At 43.0% G+C, this 14,830-nt stretch overlaps 1 protein-coding gene across 1 annotated transcript in view; it reads right to left on the minus strand.

Annotated features, from left to right (window-relative positions):
- nphs1 (NPHS1 adhesion molecule, nephrin) overlaps window positions 1-14,830 on the minus strand; it is a 74,620-nt gene that overhangs the window by 53,361 nt on the left and 6,429 nt on the right. The window contains 3 exon segments of the mRNA XM_070438777.1: window positions 1,191-1,393; window positions 6,525-6,728; window positions 11,294-11,402. Coding sequence (XP_070294878.1) covers window positions 1,191-1,393; window positions 6,525-6,728; window positions 11,294-11,357 — 471 coding nt within the window. The 5' untranslated portion in view covers window positions 11,358-11,402.

Raw genomic sequence — 14,830 nt, forward strand, 5'->3', positions numbered from 1 at the left:
AAGAGAGAGGAGAGAGAAAGAGGAGAATGAGAGGAGAGAGAGAGGAGAAAGAGAATGAGAGAGTATGCTGTTCATCATAAAGTGACAACAGGCGGCCTGGTGTACTCACACAAATACATCCATTCCTTCCCATGTCTGTGTGGAAACTTTTCATTCACTCCCATTCTATTATGATTTACTTCTCCAGGAGCTACTGACACGGAGCACCATGAGTGGCTGCTAAGGACGGAGGCTCACACACTGCTTGTGTGTGATCCATAGAATCTAAAACATATCTCAATTGTCATATTTCTCTATTGTGTGCGATAATGTCCTGCAGTTCATGGTCATGGGATTAGCGGATGGACTGTGCAACTGTTGGGTTGGGGTTACTGTATTCACCTTGCTGTCTGCCTCTTTGCAATTCTGCAAACATTTTGTAATTTACAATTGAGATCTTCCTCTGTCATAGAGAGTGAACGGTGTCCTGATGAGACAGCAACTGACTGAGCCAGGTGAAATCAGAATCAATATTATGGATATATCCAAAGAATTGTCTATAGAAAAAACTCAAACAAAAGGAAATACAGCTAGTTTGCTGTCATTTCAACGGCAGAGATTGACGTGATTTTGTTTTCGGTCGATGGCGAGCTAACAAAAGACAAGAATGTTAGCCAGGCTGAATGGAAAGAATTCTTTGATTGCATAGCAATGATGGGAAAATATTTCCTTTGGTGGAAGGATGAAATAGTATGAATTGACTTATCAAAGTAATGTTTTTAATGAAAATATGTCACTCATTATTTTAATATGTTGGTAAGCAGTTTATTAAAGTAATAAGGAACCTTCCGGGTTTTGTAGTATATGGCAAATATACCACGGCTAAGGGGTGTATCCACTCCACTTTCGTAGTGCCTAAGAACAGCCCTTATCAGTGGTATATTGGCCATATACAGTACCACACCACTTCAGGCCTTATTGCTTAAATACCCAAGAAGTAACAAAAATGGCCACTTTATGTTATTGTACTCTGTTTATGTACAAATAAAAGTAAGAAATGGGTTTAATCTCTATAATTCTGAGGCCAAAATAAGCCTAAACAGCAGACTCAAGTTGCATAGCAACAAATAACACAATGTGTCAAGGACAAGGACCTGTAGATTACAGGTTAGGGGTCCAGTGTGTGGCTGAGCTCCTGAAGATTTTCATACATTAATGTCACGCTTTGTCTTGAATAAGATGACCCACCACCCACCGTGCCCCCCTGTGGAGTAACAGTGGTTTTGCTCACTCTGCACATTGATCCACGCTGTATGGGAGATGATTGCCCGGCTGCTCTCGGACTGGCCCACTTGGCATTCGTAGGGGGCGTCGTCCTCCAATTCGGTTTTCTCGATTTGGAGATAGTACTGTCCTGGAGTAGAGAGAGACACAAGGACAGTAATTCATGTTGTAATGACACATTATCTTGTAATTGCGAAGCTTCACACAATGAACTGTAATTACAATGAGAGGTGGTCCATTTAGTCTCTACCATTCACTCTTCATCTGAAATAGCTCTCTTTGTACACGTCCAATGTACATCTATGAACATTTACTACCAAGCCCCTGTGTCTCTATGGGGCACTGGGTCCAAAAAGCACTGAGTTTTGAATTACCTTCAACCGAGGAAACATGGTTGAATGAACACAGATGTTTTGTGTGGGAAATGAAAGACTTGAATATCTGTAATGCTGCCAGATGGTGTGGTTGGTACAGAGCTGTTATAATACTGTAGATTCAGCGTAATGTCTGCCTGCATCATTGATACCTATGGGGAAACAGACTGGTAGGATTCTCATTTATCAGGCACCAAGTTGAAGCCCTTGAAAAGAGGAGAGAGAGAGTGGTTTTGACTACCGACCACTGTGAGAGAGCTTGGTTTCCACACAAACAGTACTGAGGAGGATCTTAGCACCAGATACACACTGGAATTACATCTGTTTACAACACAAGAGGCTTTAGTCCAATTCAGTAAATATTTTCTCTAGCATTGTGTACCCGATTTTCGGGGACATTTTGCTTGCAACTTGGTCTCACACCCTGTTGATTTACCATTAGGCTACGTAGGTTTGGAAAATAGCAGACTAACCAACGAAGAGGGATAGCTGTGTGGTGTATGAAGTCTGACTCCAGATCTGTCATGTTGTTTTATATTGGTGGGAATATGGCATGTATCGATTGAGGAGGACAGACAAAGTACCTCTCCATCTTTATTTCTCTCCTGATAGTGTTTCACCATCCACGGTTTAATATGTTGACTGATGCCATTAAACGTGTGTATTATAGGATGTTTGGGGTCTGGGAGGCTTTTTCCTGCTTTGTGTCGCTCTCTGACTCACAGCGTACTAACATGTATAAAATAACATCTTGGTGTGACAACCACCCAGTCCTAAAAAAGGACTCATCAACAAAGCTGGCAAGATAATTAATACCAACCAGCAGCAATTTTCACATCTATGCTATCATACAGCGGGAAGACTTCGAATTATTAATAATTTTCCTCTTTCCTGAAATTACTCACCACAAATGCCGCAATCAACTTGCCAAGTGTGTGTGTGTGAGCGTATGTGAGAGTGTGAGAGCTCTTTCAGCGCCAACAGACATCACTGATGGTGACAATCAGTGACAAGTACCATCGAGTGGCGTCAAGTGATAACGCTTGTGTTTTTGCTTCTATAGATTTAAGTATGTGTTTGCCACAAGCATATATATCTGTCTCTTTGTTTGTGTGAATATATGTGTATGTATGCATAAGTGTGTGTGTGCAAATATAGGTGTCTGTGTGTTCATCAGTGTGTGTGTGTGTGGTTGTTGTTCTTTTATCCTGTTGACCCAGTTTCAGTGGAGAGCAGAGTGTGTGTGTGTGTGTGTGTGTTGTGGTGTGTGTGTGTGTGTGTGGTGTGTGTGTGTGTGTGTGTGTGTGTGTGTGTGTGTGTGTGTGTGTGTGTGTGTGTGTGTGTGTGTGTGTGTGTGTGTGTGTGTGTGTGTGTGTGTGTGTGTGTGTGTGTGCGTGTGCGTGTGCGTGTGCGTGTGTGTCTGCCAGTCTGCTAGTGTTGTGTCTCACAACAGCCATGGCACCATGGAATAGCACCATACGGCTCTGTGCTGGTTGATCATGAGCAAATGCTATGCTCTTATTTAGGATTGCCTTCTAATTGGCGATTACTTTTTATACACGCCGTGTGCAGATCCTGCTACATACTTTTATTCTCATCTCACTCTCTCTCTCTCTCTCAATTCCATTTTAATTTAAGGGGGTTTGGAAACACCTACTCATTCAAGGGTTTTTCTTTATTTTTGATGTTGTAGAATCATTTCTACATTGTATGTATTGAAGACATCAAAACTTTGAAATAACACGTGGAATCATGTAGTAACAAAAAAAGTGTTCAACAAATCAAAATATTTTTATATTTGAGATTCTTCAAAGTAGCCACCCTTTGCCTTGATGACAGCTTTGCACACTCTTGGCATTCTCTCAACCAGCTTCATGAGGTAGTCACCTGGAAGACATTTCAATTAACAGGTGTGCCTTGTTAAAAGTTAATTTGTGGAATTTATTTCCTTCTTAATGCGTTTGAGCAAATCAGTTGTGTTGTGACAAGGTAGGGGTGGTATACAGAAGATAGCCCTATTTGGTAAAAGACCAAGTCCATATTATGGCAAGAACAGCTCAAATAAGCAAAGAGAAACAACAGTCATTAATTACTTGAAGACATGAAGGTCAGTCAATCCGGAAAATGCCAAGAACTTTGAAAGTTTCTTCAAGTGCAGTGTCAAAAACCATGATGAATCTGGCTCTTATGAGGCACGCCACAGGAAAGGAAGACCCAGAGTAACCTTTGCTGCAGACAATAAGTTCATTAGAGTTTCCAGCCTCAAAAATTGCAGCCCAAATAAAGGATTCACAGAGTTCAAGTAACAGACACATCTCAACATCAACTGTTCAGAGGAGACTGCGCGAATCAAGCCTTCAAAGTCAAATAGCTGCAAAGAAACCACTACTAAAGGACACCAATAATAAGAAGAGACTTGCTTGGGCCAAGAAACAAGAGCAATAGACATTAGTCATTCTGCCCCTGAACAAGGCAGTTAACCCCCTGTTCCTAGGCCATTATTGAAAATAAGAATTTGTTCTTAACTGACTTGCCTAGTTAAATAAAGGTAAAATAAAAAATAAAAAAGACCAACCGCCGTGTCTTTGTGAGACGCAGAGTAGGTGAACAGATGATCTCCACATGTGTAGTTCCCACTGTGAAGCACGGAAGACGAGGTGTGATGGTGTGGGGTGCTTTGCTGGTGACACTGTCAGTATTCTTTTTTTAAATTCAAGGCACACTTAACCAGCATGGCTACCACAGCATTCTGCAGCGATACGCCATCCCATCTGGTTTGAGCTTAGTGGGACTAGCATTTTTTTTCAACAAAACAATGACCCAATGACACCTCCAGGCTGTGTAAGGGCTATTTGACCAAGAAGGAGAGTGATGGAGTGCTGCATCAGATGACCTGGCCTCCACAATCACCCGACCTCAAACCAATTGAGATGGTTTGGGATGAGTTGGACCGCAGAGTGAAGGAAAAGCAGCCAACAATTGCTGAGCATATGTGGGAACTCCTTCAAGACTGTTGGAAAAGCATTCCAAGTGAAGCTGGTTGAGAGAATGTCAAGATTGTGCAAAACTGTCATCAAGGCAAAGGTGCCTACTTTGAAGAATCTCAAATATAAAGTACATTTTGATTTGTTTAACACTTTTTTGGTTACTACATGATTCCACATGTGTTATTTTTGATGTCTTCACTATTATTCTACAATGTAGAAAATAGTACAAATAAAGAAAAACCCTTGAATGGGTAGGTGTGTCCAAACTTTTGACTGGTACTGTATGTTTACATTGCCAAAGCGAGTGAAATAGTAATAAACAAAAGTGAAATAGACAATAAAAATGAACAGTAAACATTACACTCGTTCCAAAAGTTCCAAAAGAATAAAGATATTTCAAATGTCATATTATTTATATGTACAGTGTTGTAAGGATGTGCAAATAGTTAAAGTACAAAAGGGAAAATAAATAAACATAAATATAAGTTGTATTTACAATGGTGTTTGTTCTTCACTGGTTGCACTTTTCTTGGGGCAAAGAGTCACAAATATTGTTGCTGTGATGACACACTGTGGTATTTCACCCAATAGATATAGGAGTTTATAAAAATTGGATTTGTTTTCGAATTCTTTGTGGGTCTGTGTAATCTGAGGGAAATATGTCTCTAATATGGTCATACATTTGGCAGGAAGTTAGGAAGTGCAGCTCAGCTTCCACCTAATTTTGTGGCAGGTGTGCACATAGCCTGTCTTCTCTTGAGAGCCAGGTCTGCCTTCAGCGGCCTTTCTCAATAGCAAACCTATGCTCACTGAGTCTGCACATAATCAAAGATGTCCTTTATTTTGGGTCAGGCACAGTGGTCAGGGCCAAATAGCATTTTAGTTTGCTCTGTTTTTTTGTAAATTCTTTCCAATGTGTCAAGTAATTATCTATTTGTCTTTTCATGATTTGGTTGGGTCTAATTGTATTGCTGTCATCTCTCTCTATCTCTATATCTCTCACTCTCTCTTGCCACTTTCATTTTCCCTTTATTCACTTCTGAGGGGGACAATGGTGGTGCACGCGAGGCTATTTCACATTCACATAGTCTCTGTAGTCACAGATGGCCTCTGTTTAGACGTCCTCTGTTAAGCCACTACCATCAGGTCCCCGTGGTAACTTCATTTAGGCCTATCACTGTGTCCTCTATGCATATCAAGGCTATACAGTGTAGGCTTACTGCTACTATGTCTGTCTTACAGCCAATGCAATTAAAGCCAACAGATGCACCGTTCACCCTCACAGCGAACAACCTGTCATTTGAAATATGTCACAATAAAGAAAACCATCAAATTCACACACTTCTTAGAGCAACAACACAATGCTTGAACTCTTGGCCCTTTTGACCTGTTTGCGTGGCTTGTGTAGACCTTCATTCTGCGACTGCATCTCTGTGCTCATAATGCAGACATATTCCTCATGTTCATCTTGTCCATGGGTTGTCTACCACTCAATGTATTAATTTGGTAGCTTGATTTCTGCATCTGCTCAAGCTGTAAAAACACATTTGTGTTGGGCTACTACCCATGTGTGTTATCATTTTCTGCTTCCCTGTCATTATTTCTTACCCAATTTTGATATATTGTTTTCCCACCCATTTCCCCCTACTACTAATATTTCCCTACTTTATATTCAACCATAACGCAAACGCCAACCCTACACCTAGCTATATGTCTGCATCCTGGTTCAACCCTAGCCCTAGCCTCAAACACAACCCTAAATCTAACCCTAGCTTCATGTCCACAGCCCGGCTCAACCCTGGCCATAACCCTAACCCTAGCTTCAAGTCCACATCCTGGTTTAGCCCTAACCATCAACCACAACCCAAACTCTAACCCTAACCCTTCCCCGGGCTCTCACCTCTCTTAGGGTCCCCCAACAGGCTGTAGCGAGGGAACCCCGGCAGTCTCTGTTGTGGACCCAGAAGCAGGCCATCCTTCACCCACTGGACAACCCCTGAGGGCCTCAGCACCTCACACTTCAGCATCAGTGTAGTCCCCGCACGCACCGTCATGTTCTTGGGCTGGGTCCTGAACGCCTGCTGGGCCCCCACCTCCACCACACCTGAAGAAGAGAGGGAGGGAAAGGAGGGAAGATGGTGAGAGGATGGAGAGGAAAGAGGGAACAGAGGGAGGGATGGGTTAGGGGGATTGTAAAATGGATGGAGGGAGAGGAGGAGGGTGAGAAGATGGAGGGGAAGAAGGGAAAGCTAGGAAGGCAGGGGATGAGGGCTCAAATAAACACAGTAGAGTTGGGCCACATTATTCATCACATCGTATGTTTTATTGATGGGAAATTGGAGCAATTCGGCCCTGCAAATGAGTCAATAATGTAATTACTACGAATTAAACCCCTCCTCGGTCCAGGAGATAAGGAATGGAAAGGAAGAGAGGGCGAGGGGGGTGGGAGGGACAAATGAGCCCTCGTTCACCCATTGCTTTTTCTTCACTGTCGATGTCCCTTCGGCTAATTCCTACAGATGAGAGTAATGATATTTTGTTTAATGCCCTCGTTTGTCATATTGTATGTGGTGTGGGGGTGTCAGGGGGTAGGGGTGGGCAATCCCTCACTCCCCGTATAAAGTGAAACGCTCCGGTACACTGCACTGGTGGCTGGAAGGTAACCTTACTGCCACTCAGCCAGCCTGGTAGTGAGTGAGTGAGGTGGAGGCTAGAACAATGAGACCAGGATCACAAGGTAATGCGATTGTAGCTCTGCATGCAAAGTCCTATGCTAATTAGGGGCCCTAATATATAAGCATGCATCTTATTTTTAAACTATGCAGTGGAGAGGAGAGCAGCTATTTACACCGCCTAATTCTGGAAGGTTGTTTGAATCTTGACCCTCTTTGAGCCAATCACAAAGTTGTTTGCGAACTGCATGCTCGGCTGCGTTGCGCTGCGGCAACGTGGGTGAGAGGAAAAACTCTCAGATCAAGTACATCAGTCACCTCACGTCAAACGTGAAGGGCAAGATTGGCCAGTATAGACAACACATGCAAACAACCAGCCACAAATCACATTTGCATATCAGTTTACATAAATGAATACAACAATTCAGTGTACAAATGAGCAGCAACAGGAAGTTGAATAGACAGGAACAAAAATGGATTATTCTCTTCTTCTACTGCCACTACCTAGAGAGGTGCATGGGGGATGGAAGTGGTAAGACAGGCAAACACCGTAGGCCATTGATTTCCTTTCCCCATCCAAGGATTTGGTGTCTATTTGAACGAGATAATGGCTTGGAATTATGCTATGGAGCTGATGCTGCCACAAAAACTCTATGGCCTTCGCTGTCACAACAAGATGGAAGCAGAGGCTAGCCATACTCTGGAGTATAAGCTCAACCGTTATCATCAAATCAAATCAAGTTTATTTTATATAGCCCTTCGTACATCAGCTAATATCTCGAAGTGCTGTACAGAAACCCAGCCTAAAACCACAAACAAGCAAGCAATGCAGGTGTAGAAGCACGGCGGCTAGGAAAAACTCCCTAGAAAGGCCAAAAACTAGGAAGAAACCTAGAGAGGAACCAGGCTATGAGGGGTGGCCAGTCCTCTTCTGGTTGTGCCGGGTGGAGATCATAACAGAACATGGCCAAGATGTTCAAATGTTCATAAATGACCAGCATGGTCAAATAATAATCAGGAGTAAATGTCAGTTGGCTTTTCATAGCCGATCATTAAGAGTATCTCTACCGCTCCTGCGGTCTCTAGAGAGTTGAAAACAGCAGGTCTGGGACAGGTAGCACGTCGGTGGACAGGTCAGGGTTCCATAGCCGCAGGCAGAACAGTTGAAACTGGAACAGCAGCAAGGCCAGGTGGACTGGGGACAGCAAGGAATCATCATGCCCGGTAGTCCTGACACATGGCCCTAGGGCTCAGGTCCTCCGAGGAGAGAAAGAAAGAGAGGAGAAAAGGGAGATCATACTTAAATTCACACAGGACACCGGATAAGACATGAAGAGTTCTCCAGATTTAACCAACTGACCCTAGCCCCCCGACACATAAACTACTGCAGCATAAATAATGGAGGCTGAGACAGGAGGGGTCAGGAGACACTGTGGCCCCATCCGATGAGGCCCCATCCGATGAGACCCCGGACAGGGCCAAAAGGAAGGATATAACCCCACCTACTCTGCCAAAGCACAGCCCCCACACCACTAGAGGGATATCTTCAACCACCTACTTACCATCCTGAGACAAGGCCGAGTATAGCCCACAAAGATCTCCACCACAACACAAACCAAGGGGGGGCGCCAACCCAGACAGGAAGATCACGTCAGTAACTCAACCAACTCAAGTGACACACCCCTCCTAGGGACGGCATGAAAGAGCACCAGTAAGCCAGTGACTCAGCCCCTGTAGTAGGGTTAGAGGCAGAGAATCCCAGTGGAGAGAGGGGAACCGGCCAGGCAGAGACAGCAAGGGCGGTTCGTTGCTCCAGAGCCTTTCCGTTCACCTTCACACTCCTGGGCAGCAACTACACTCAATCATATGACCTACTGAAGAGATAAGTCTTCAGTAAAGACTTGAAGGTTGAGACCGAGTCTGCGTCTCTCACATGGGTAGCAGACTATTCCATAAAAATGGAGATCTATAGAGAAAGCCCTGCCTCCAGCTGTTTGCTTAGAAATTCTAGGACATTTAGGAGGCCTGCGTCTTGTGACCGTAGCGCACGTGTAGGTATGTACGGCAGGACCAACTCGGAAAGATAGGTAGGAGCAAGCCCATGTAACGCTTAATAGGTTAACAGTAAAACCTTGAAATCAGCCCTTGCCTTAACAGGAAGCCAGTGTAGGGAAGCTAGCACTGGAGTAATATGATCAAATTTCTTGGTTCTAGTCAGGATTCTAGCAGCCGTATTTAGCACTAACTGAAGTTTTATTTAGTGCTTTATCCGGGTAGCCGGAAAGTAAGGCATTGCAGTAGTCTAACCTAGAAGTACAAAAGCATGGATTAACTTTTCTGCATAATTTTTGGACAGAAAATTTCTGATTTTTGCAATGTTACGTAGATGGAAAAAAGCTGTCTTGAAACAGTCTTGATATGTTTGTAAAAGAGAGATTCAGGGTCAGAGAGTAAACGCCGAGGTGTCTTCACAGTTTTTATTTGAGACGACTTTACAACCATCAAGATTAATTGTCAGATTTACAGAAATCTCTTTTGTTTCTTGGGACCTAGAACAAGCATCTCTGTTTTGTCGAAAGTTTTCAGCCATCCACTTCCTTATGTCTGAAACACAGGCTTGTAGCGAGGGCAAATTTTGGGGCTTCACCATGTTTCATTGAAATGTACAGCTGTGTCTCATCCGCATAGCAGTGAAAGTTAACATTATGTTTTCCGAATGCTATGAAAAAGCAATGCTATGAAAAGCATCTGTAATAATTGCAGTTGAAGTTATTAGTATCAAAACATTGGACAGGGTCGAAGAACAGCAGATGTTAAGAGAAGATGATACCTGGTTTTAGGCTGGGTTTCTGTACAGCACTTCGAGATATTAGCTGATGTACGAAGGGCTATATAAAATAAACTTGATTTGATTTGATACCTGTTACTTGTTAACTTACTGAACAATGTCTCTCTGTTTCTCTCTGTGATGTTTTCAAAGGCAGGAGAGAGAGAATGTAAATGTAAAGGCATGCTATCAGACCTCATCAACTTTAAATAATTATGCCAGCAGTACAGTGGGATCTGTTCCATTAACAGATTAGTGTGGATAATAAATATTCATTGTGATTGTTAGATTTATTTTGGAGCTGATTTACTGTATGTGTCAGTAAATGTGCTGTAACTGCATAATGATGCTATGAACACTGGAACTAGATTTGTTTCACAGAGCAAAGGCTTACAAGTACTGTGGGATTTCATGTTGATTGACGGCCACCATTTTTTAATATGATTTACAAAATAATCCAAACAGATTGTCATTGTCTGAGGAGTTCCAGCAGCAGTAAACAGACGGTCACAGATTGTCATTGTCTGAGGAGTTCCAGCAGCAGTAAACAGACGGTNCATTGTCTGAGGAGTTCCAGCAGCAGTAAACAGACGGTCACAGATTGTCATTGTCTGAGGAGTTCCAGCAGCAGTAAACAGACGGTCACAGATTGGAAAAACAACAACCTTGACAGCCTGGGGAATCGACAGCGTATTTTGAGAAAACAATTAGCCACTCGTCACAGGATCCTTCTCTTCTGACAATGTGTTGTCGTTAAGCTGTCCTGTTTCTGCTCCCATTCAGTTGGTTTTGCTCTTCTGAGAACCAGCTGGTACATTGGCAAGGAAGCGTAATGTTGAGGCCTTAGCACAATGTCTAATTGTATCAATGTGATTGTCGATGAATAACAATCCAATGCCAGAAGTGTGCAATGCAAGGTAAGTGAAAAGCAAAGGGTATTAGCGAGGAATAATTCCTGATGTGCTACATACAATTATCAACAACACTACAACAGTCCACAGAAACCTTGATGCAAACTCATCCATTGAGTTGAACAGAACTCTAGGTTATGCCTCTCATAAAGTCAATGAGAGCACAGTGCTATAGAGTAGTATAATGGTGTGTAACTTAACAGAAGGCCTTGCTGAGTTCAAAAGGTGACAATAGTTCCATTGTGGCTGTTTTTCTTACCCCATTGCAGAGTGAGGAGAAGAAGAAGTGGACTAGAGAAGCACGTTGTTGATGACAAACCCATCTCAAACCTCAGGCTCCAATCGTTTGATGCAGGCCCTGCGGAATCCTGAAACGACAAATCACAGAGATGACAGACAGTGAACTGTTTGTCAATTTATTTATTTTTTATTTTACCTTTATTTAACTAGGCAAGTTGAGAACATATTCTAATTTACAATGACGGCCTACCGTCATGTTGGTGAAAGTTGAGTTAGTCAAGGCTTAGGTGACTCAATGTCAAGTTTTGAGTCACCGAGCACACAAAGTATTCTCAAAGCCATAGCCACATATTGTGCTAGCTACTGTAGCTAGCTATGTTGGTGAAGACAGACTAACCTGGTTACTGATCATTGGATGACTCTTGCATGCACTAGTAAATTAACCCATCAACAGTTTTGAGTTAAATCCATGAGTAACACTATGTCTACGTCCATTACATTCTGTTCTAATCTAACACTCCCCCTCTGRCTGTTTCTTTTGGAAAGGGACCCGATGTGCATTTTAAGTTAGTTTGCAATCAATCAATTTATCTGTCGTGGATGGAACAAATAATAGTGATTTACTTGATTGAAAACTAAACATTTTCTCATCTGAATAAACAAATTGAATTTAAAGCAATGGTTCTTTGAGGCATCTCCCTCAGTCGATTAGTTGCACTCCAACAGGCTTTGATAAGAATTAGCTCACACTCAATTATTCCTGGCTCTCAGAAACATCAGTGCATTTCAGAGCCCCCCAACATGCACTTTGAACACACAAGGGCAATTTGATCCCTCTTCACCACATTAGATGTCTGTTCTGAGCTCTCAAAAACAAATCTGCCTTCTCCACCCCCCTCCCCCCCTCTCCCTTTCTCTCTCACACACCATCACTCTCTTTATTTCTCTCACTCTCCCTCTTTTTTTCTCTCTGTCTGTTTCTCTTTCTCTCTCTCCCTGTCTCTCTCTCTGCCTCCCTTTCCCTCTTTCTAATACACCCTATTAAAGGGTCAATCTGCAGTTGCTACATGTATTTACATTTTTGGACTCACTGTATATAGGATATGTACCCATTGATTCTTGAAGAATATAACTTCAATATAACTTAACTTCATGAGCTTGGTTCAATTGTCGTATCCCCTCAGAACCCAAAACAAAAGCTCCAATGTTTGTAAAGAATGTAAATGTAAAATAACACTGTATAGCCTCAAAACATGGTTAAAATTATACTTTTGATATCATGGATTGTCAGTCCTTGCTCTGTTTATGAATTTGAGAGTGGTTACATTTCGCTTTGTTTTAACCTGACCTGCTGATTGCCCCTTTAAAACACCATAAGCATTTTAACCCCGACCGATGTTCATTAATTGATTTTCCTCATACTTATTTTCCATCCCGTTTGCCCTTTTTCTCACATCTGAGATCTAAATACCAGAGAGAGTAAAGTGCTGGCTGGTTGGTTTCTATATGTGTAATGAAAGTTCCCCATGCCTTCCCTCCTCCGTTGTGGGAGTGATGCTGTTACTGCAGAACTGCAGAACTGCAGGGGCCCAACTTGGCTGAGAGGGAGAGAGGTGAAACTGGTCTGGAGAGGAAGGCTACATGACTCAACACGTTTCTACCGGACATCTTAATGAAAAGAGCCGCAGCCTACTAACGCTGACCTCCCGTCCCCTCCCCTCCCCGCACTACCGCCACCACAGCTAACCCAAACACAGGGCTTAATTACTGGTAAAATAGGTCCGTGCACAAAATGGAGYATTGGTTCATTCTCTAGTGTGTGTTTTTGTTTAGTTTCGTTGTCTTTGACAATGTTTATTTTGGGGTTGGGTGTGGGCTGTGTCTGTTGGATGGGCTCTGATAATCTCATGTTAGAATGAAAATGAATGCAGAAAACAATCATACAAAAGATAAATAATTGTTTTATTGTCACAAACACCAGATAGGTGCAGTGAAATGTGTTGACTTCCAGGGTCAGCTATGGTATGTTAAGTGCCTTGCTCAAGGGCACATCGGAAGATATTTGACCTTGTCGGCTCAGGTATTCGAACCAACGACTTATTGGTTACTGGCCAACCACTCTAATCACTAGGCTACCTGAGAAAACCATACACACGAGTATGCACACATGAACACATGCACGCAAGCACACACACAAACACATATTCAAAATTCACAATATGAGACACAAACAGCTAAAAAGCAGGCCTTCAGCCCTGGCTGCTAATCGAGTTCTTGTCCTTGCACAGATCTCTGTCATTATCCAGAACTAGCTCAACAAGCTTCATAACACGCACACATGCACACAGTATAATGGAATACATGAACAATTACATTCATTCAGTATCTACAGTGCCTTCAGAAAGAACTCACACTCCTTGAATTTTTCCACATTTACTCAAGTGCTATCAAGCTAAATAATGTATTTGTCTAGGAAAACCTTGTACTGTATAATATAATCTGTGTTTCACTGACAACAATAGAGTTGTATGAGTCAGGATGAGATTGACCACCCAGGATAAGCATTGTTGTAACTTGCCTGTATAAGTCAGTAGATATTCTACCTTCACTGCTACTACAGTTTCTGACCTTGTCCCTCACTAGCTTTCCACACGTCTCACCTACCGTTCCTACGATGCAATGAGAAGAGTCTCGCACTCTCTCGCAAACTTTGATTCGCTTCTCGCAGCACCAGCCCCCTCCACTCCCATTTCCCTCCACCGCCGCCCGCTCATCCGCCCGCCACCCGAGAGCAGAGGCATCAGGCGTGACCCCGACAGGTAGATTTTTAATGGCTTCTTTCATAACATCATCAAACGACTCAATACACTCAATCCTGGACCAATTTGATGCAAAACCCATGAAATCACTCAATGTGCAGAAAATGAAGCCTCAACCTCATGCAACCATGCAATTCAATATGGTCCTACATCTTAATATCAGGCTCCCCACACCCCCAATCTCACCATTAACTGTGGGCCCAATTACAGGCCTCATAGGGGAGGTCTGTTGTGAACCCATTACCCACGACACTCACCAGCAGAATCAGTTATAGGCCAAAGATGCAGATTACGTTATCCACATGGCTTAATCGAACTAAAATCATTAATTGTGCATGAAAACATGTGGTCCTCTGACAGTCTGATTAGCCGGTGAGCTTGCCTGCTTCTCCAGAGCAAATAGACAGAGCAAACTTCAAGCCAAGTCAAGGACGGGCAGTGGGACGAGCCAGATTCATCAGCCTGTCCAGCAATTTACAGTGGCAGCTGGACAGCATGTCTCCGAGAAGCTCTTCTCACCACCTGAGCAGAGTGTTGTCTGCTTGGCTTGGTTTCTGTTTCTGCTCTGCAGAGTCGTCAACTTCGACTCAATGTGTCTCTCTCTGACTCCCTCACATGTCACTTGCCTCGAGAGAAAGTTGGGAAGAGAGAAAAAAGAGAACAGAAGGAGAGAAGACCTCTTTTCAAACCTCCACTGACTCATCCTTATCTGTCTCCTGAGAGTTACCGAGAGACTC

Source organism: Salvelinus sp. IW2-2015, unplaced genomic scaffold (genome assembly GCF_002910315.2).
Source record: "Salvelinus sp. IW2-2015 unplaced genomic scaffold, ASM291031v2 Un_scaffold1168, whole genome shotgun sequence".
Taxonomy (NCBI): domain Eukaryota; kingdom Metazoa; phylum Chordata; class Actinopteri; order Salmoniformes; family Salmonidae; genus Salvelinus; species Salvelinus sp. IW2-2015.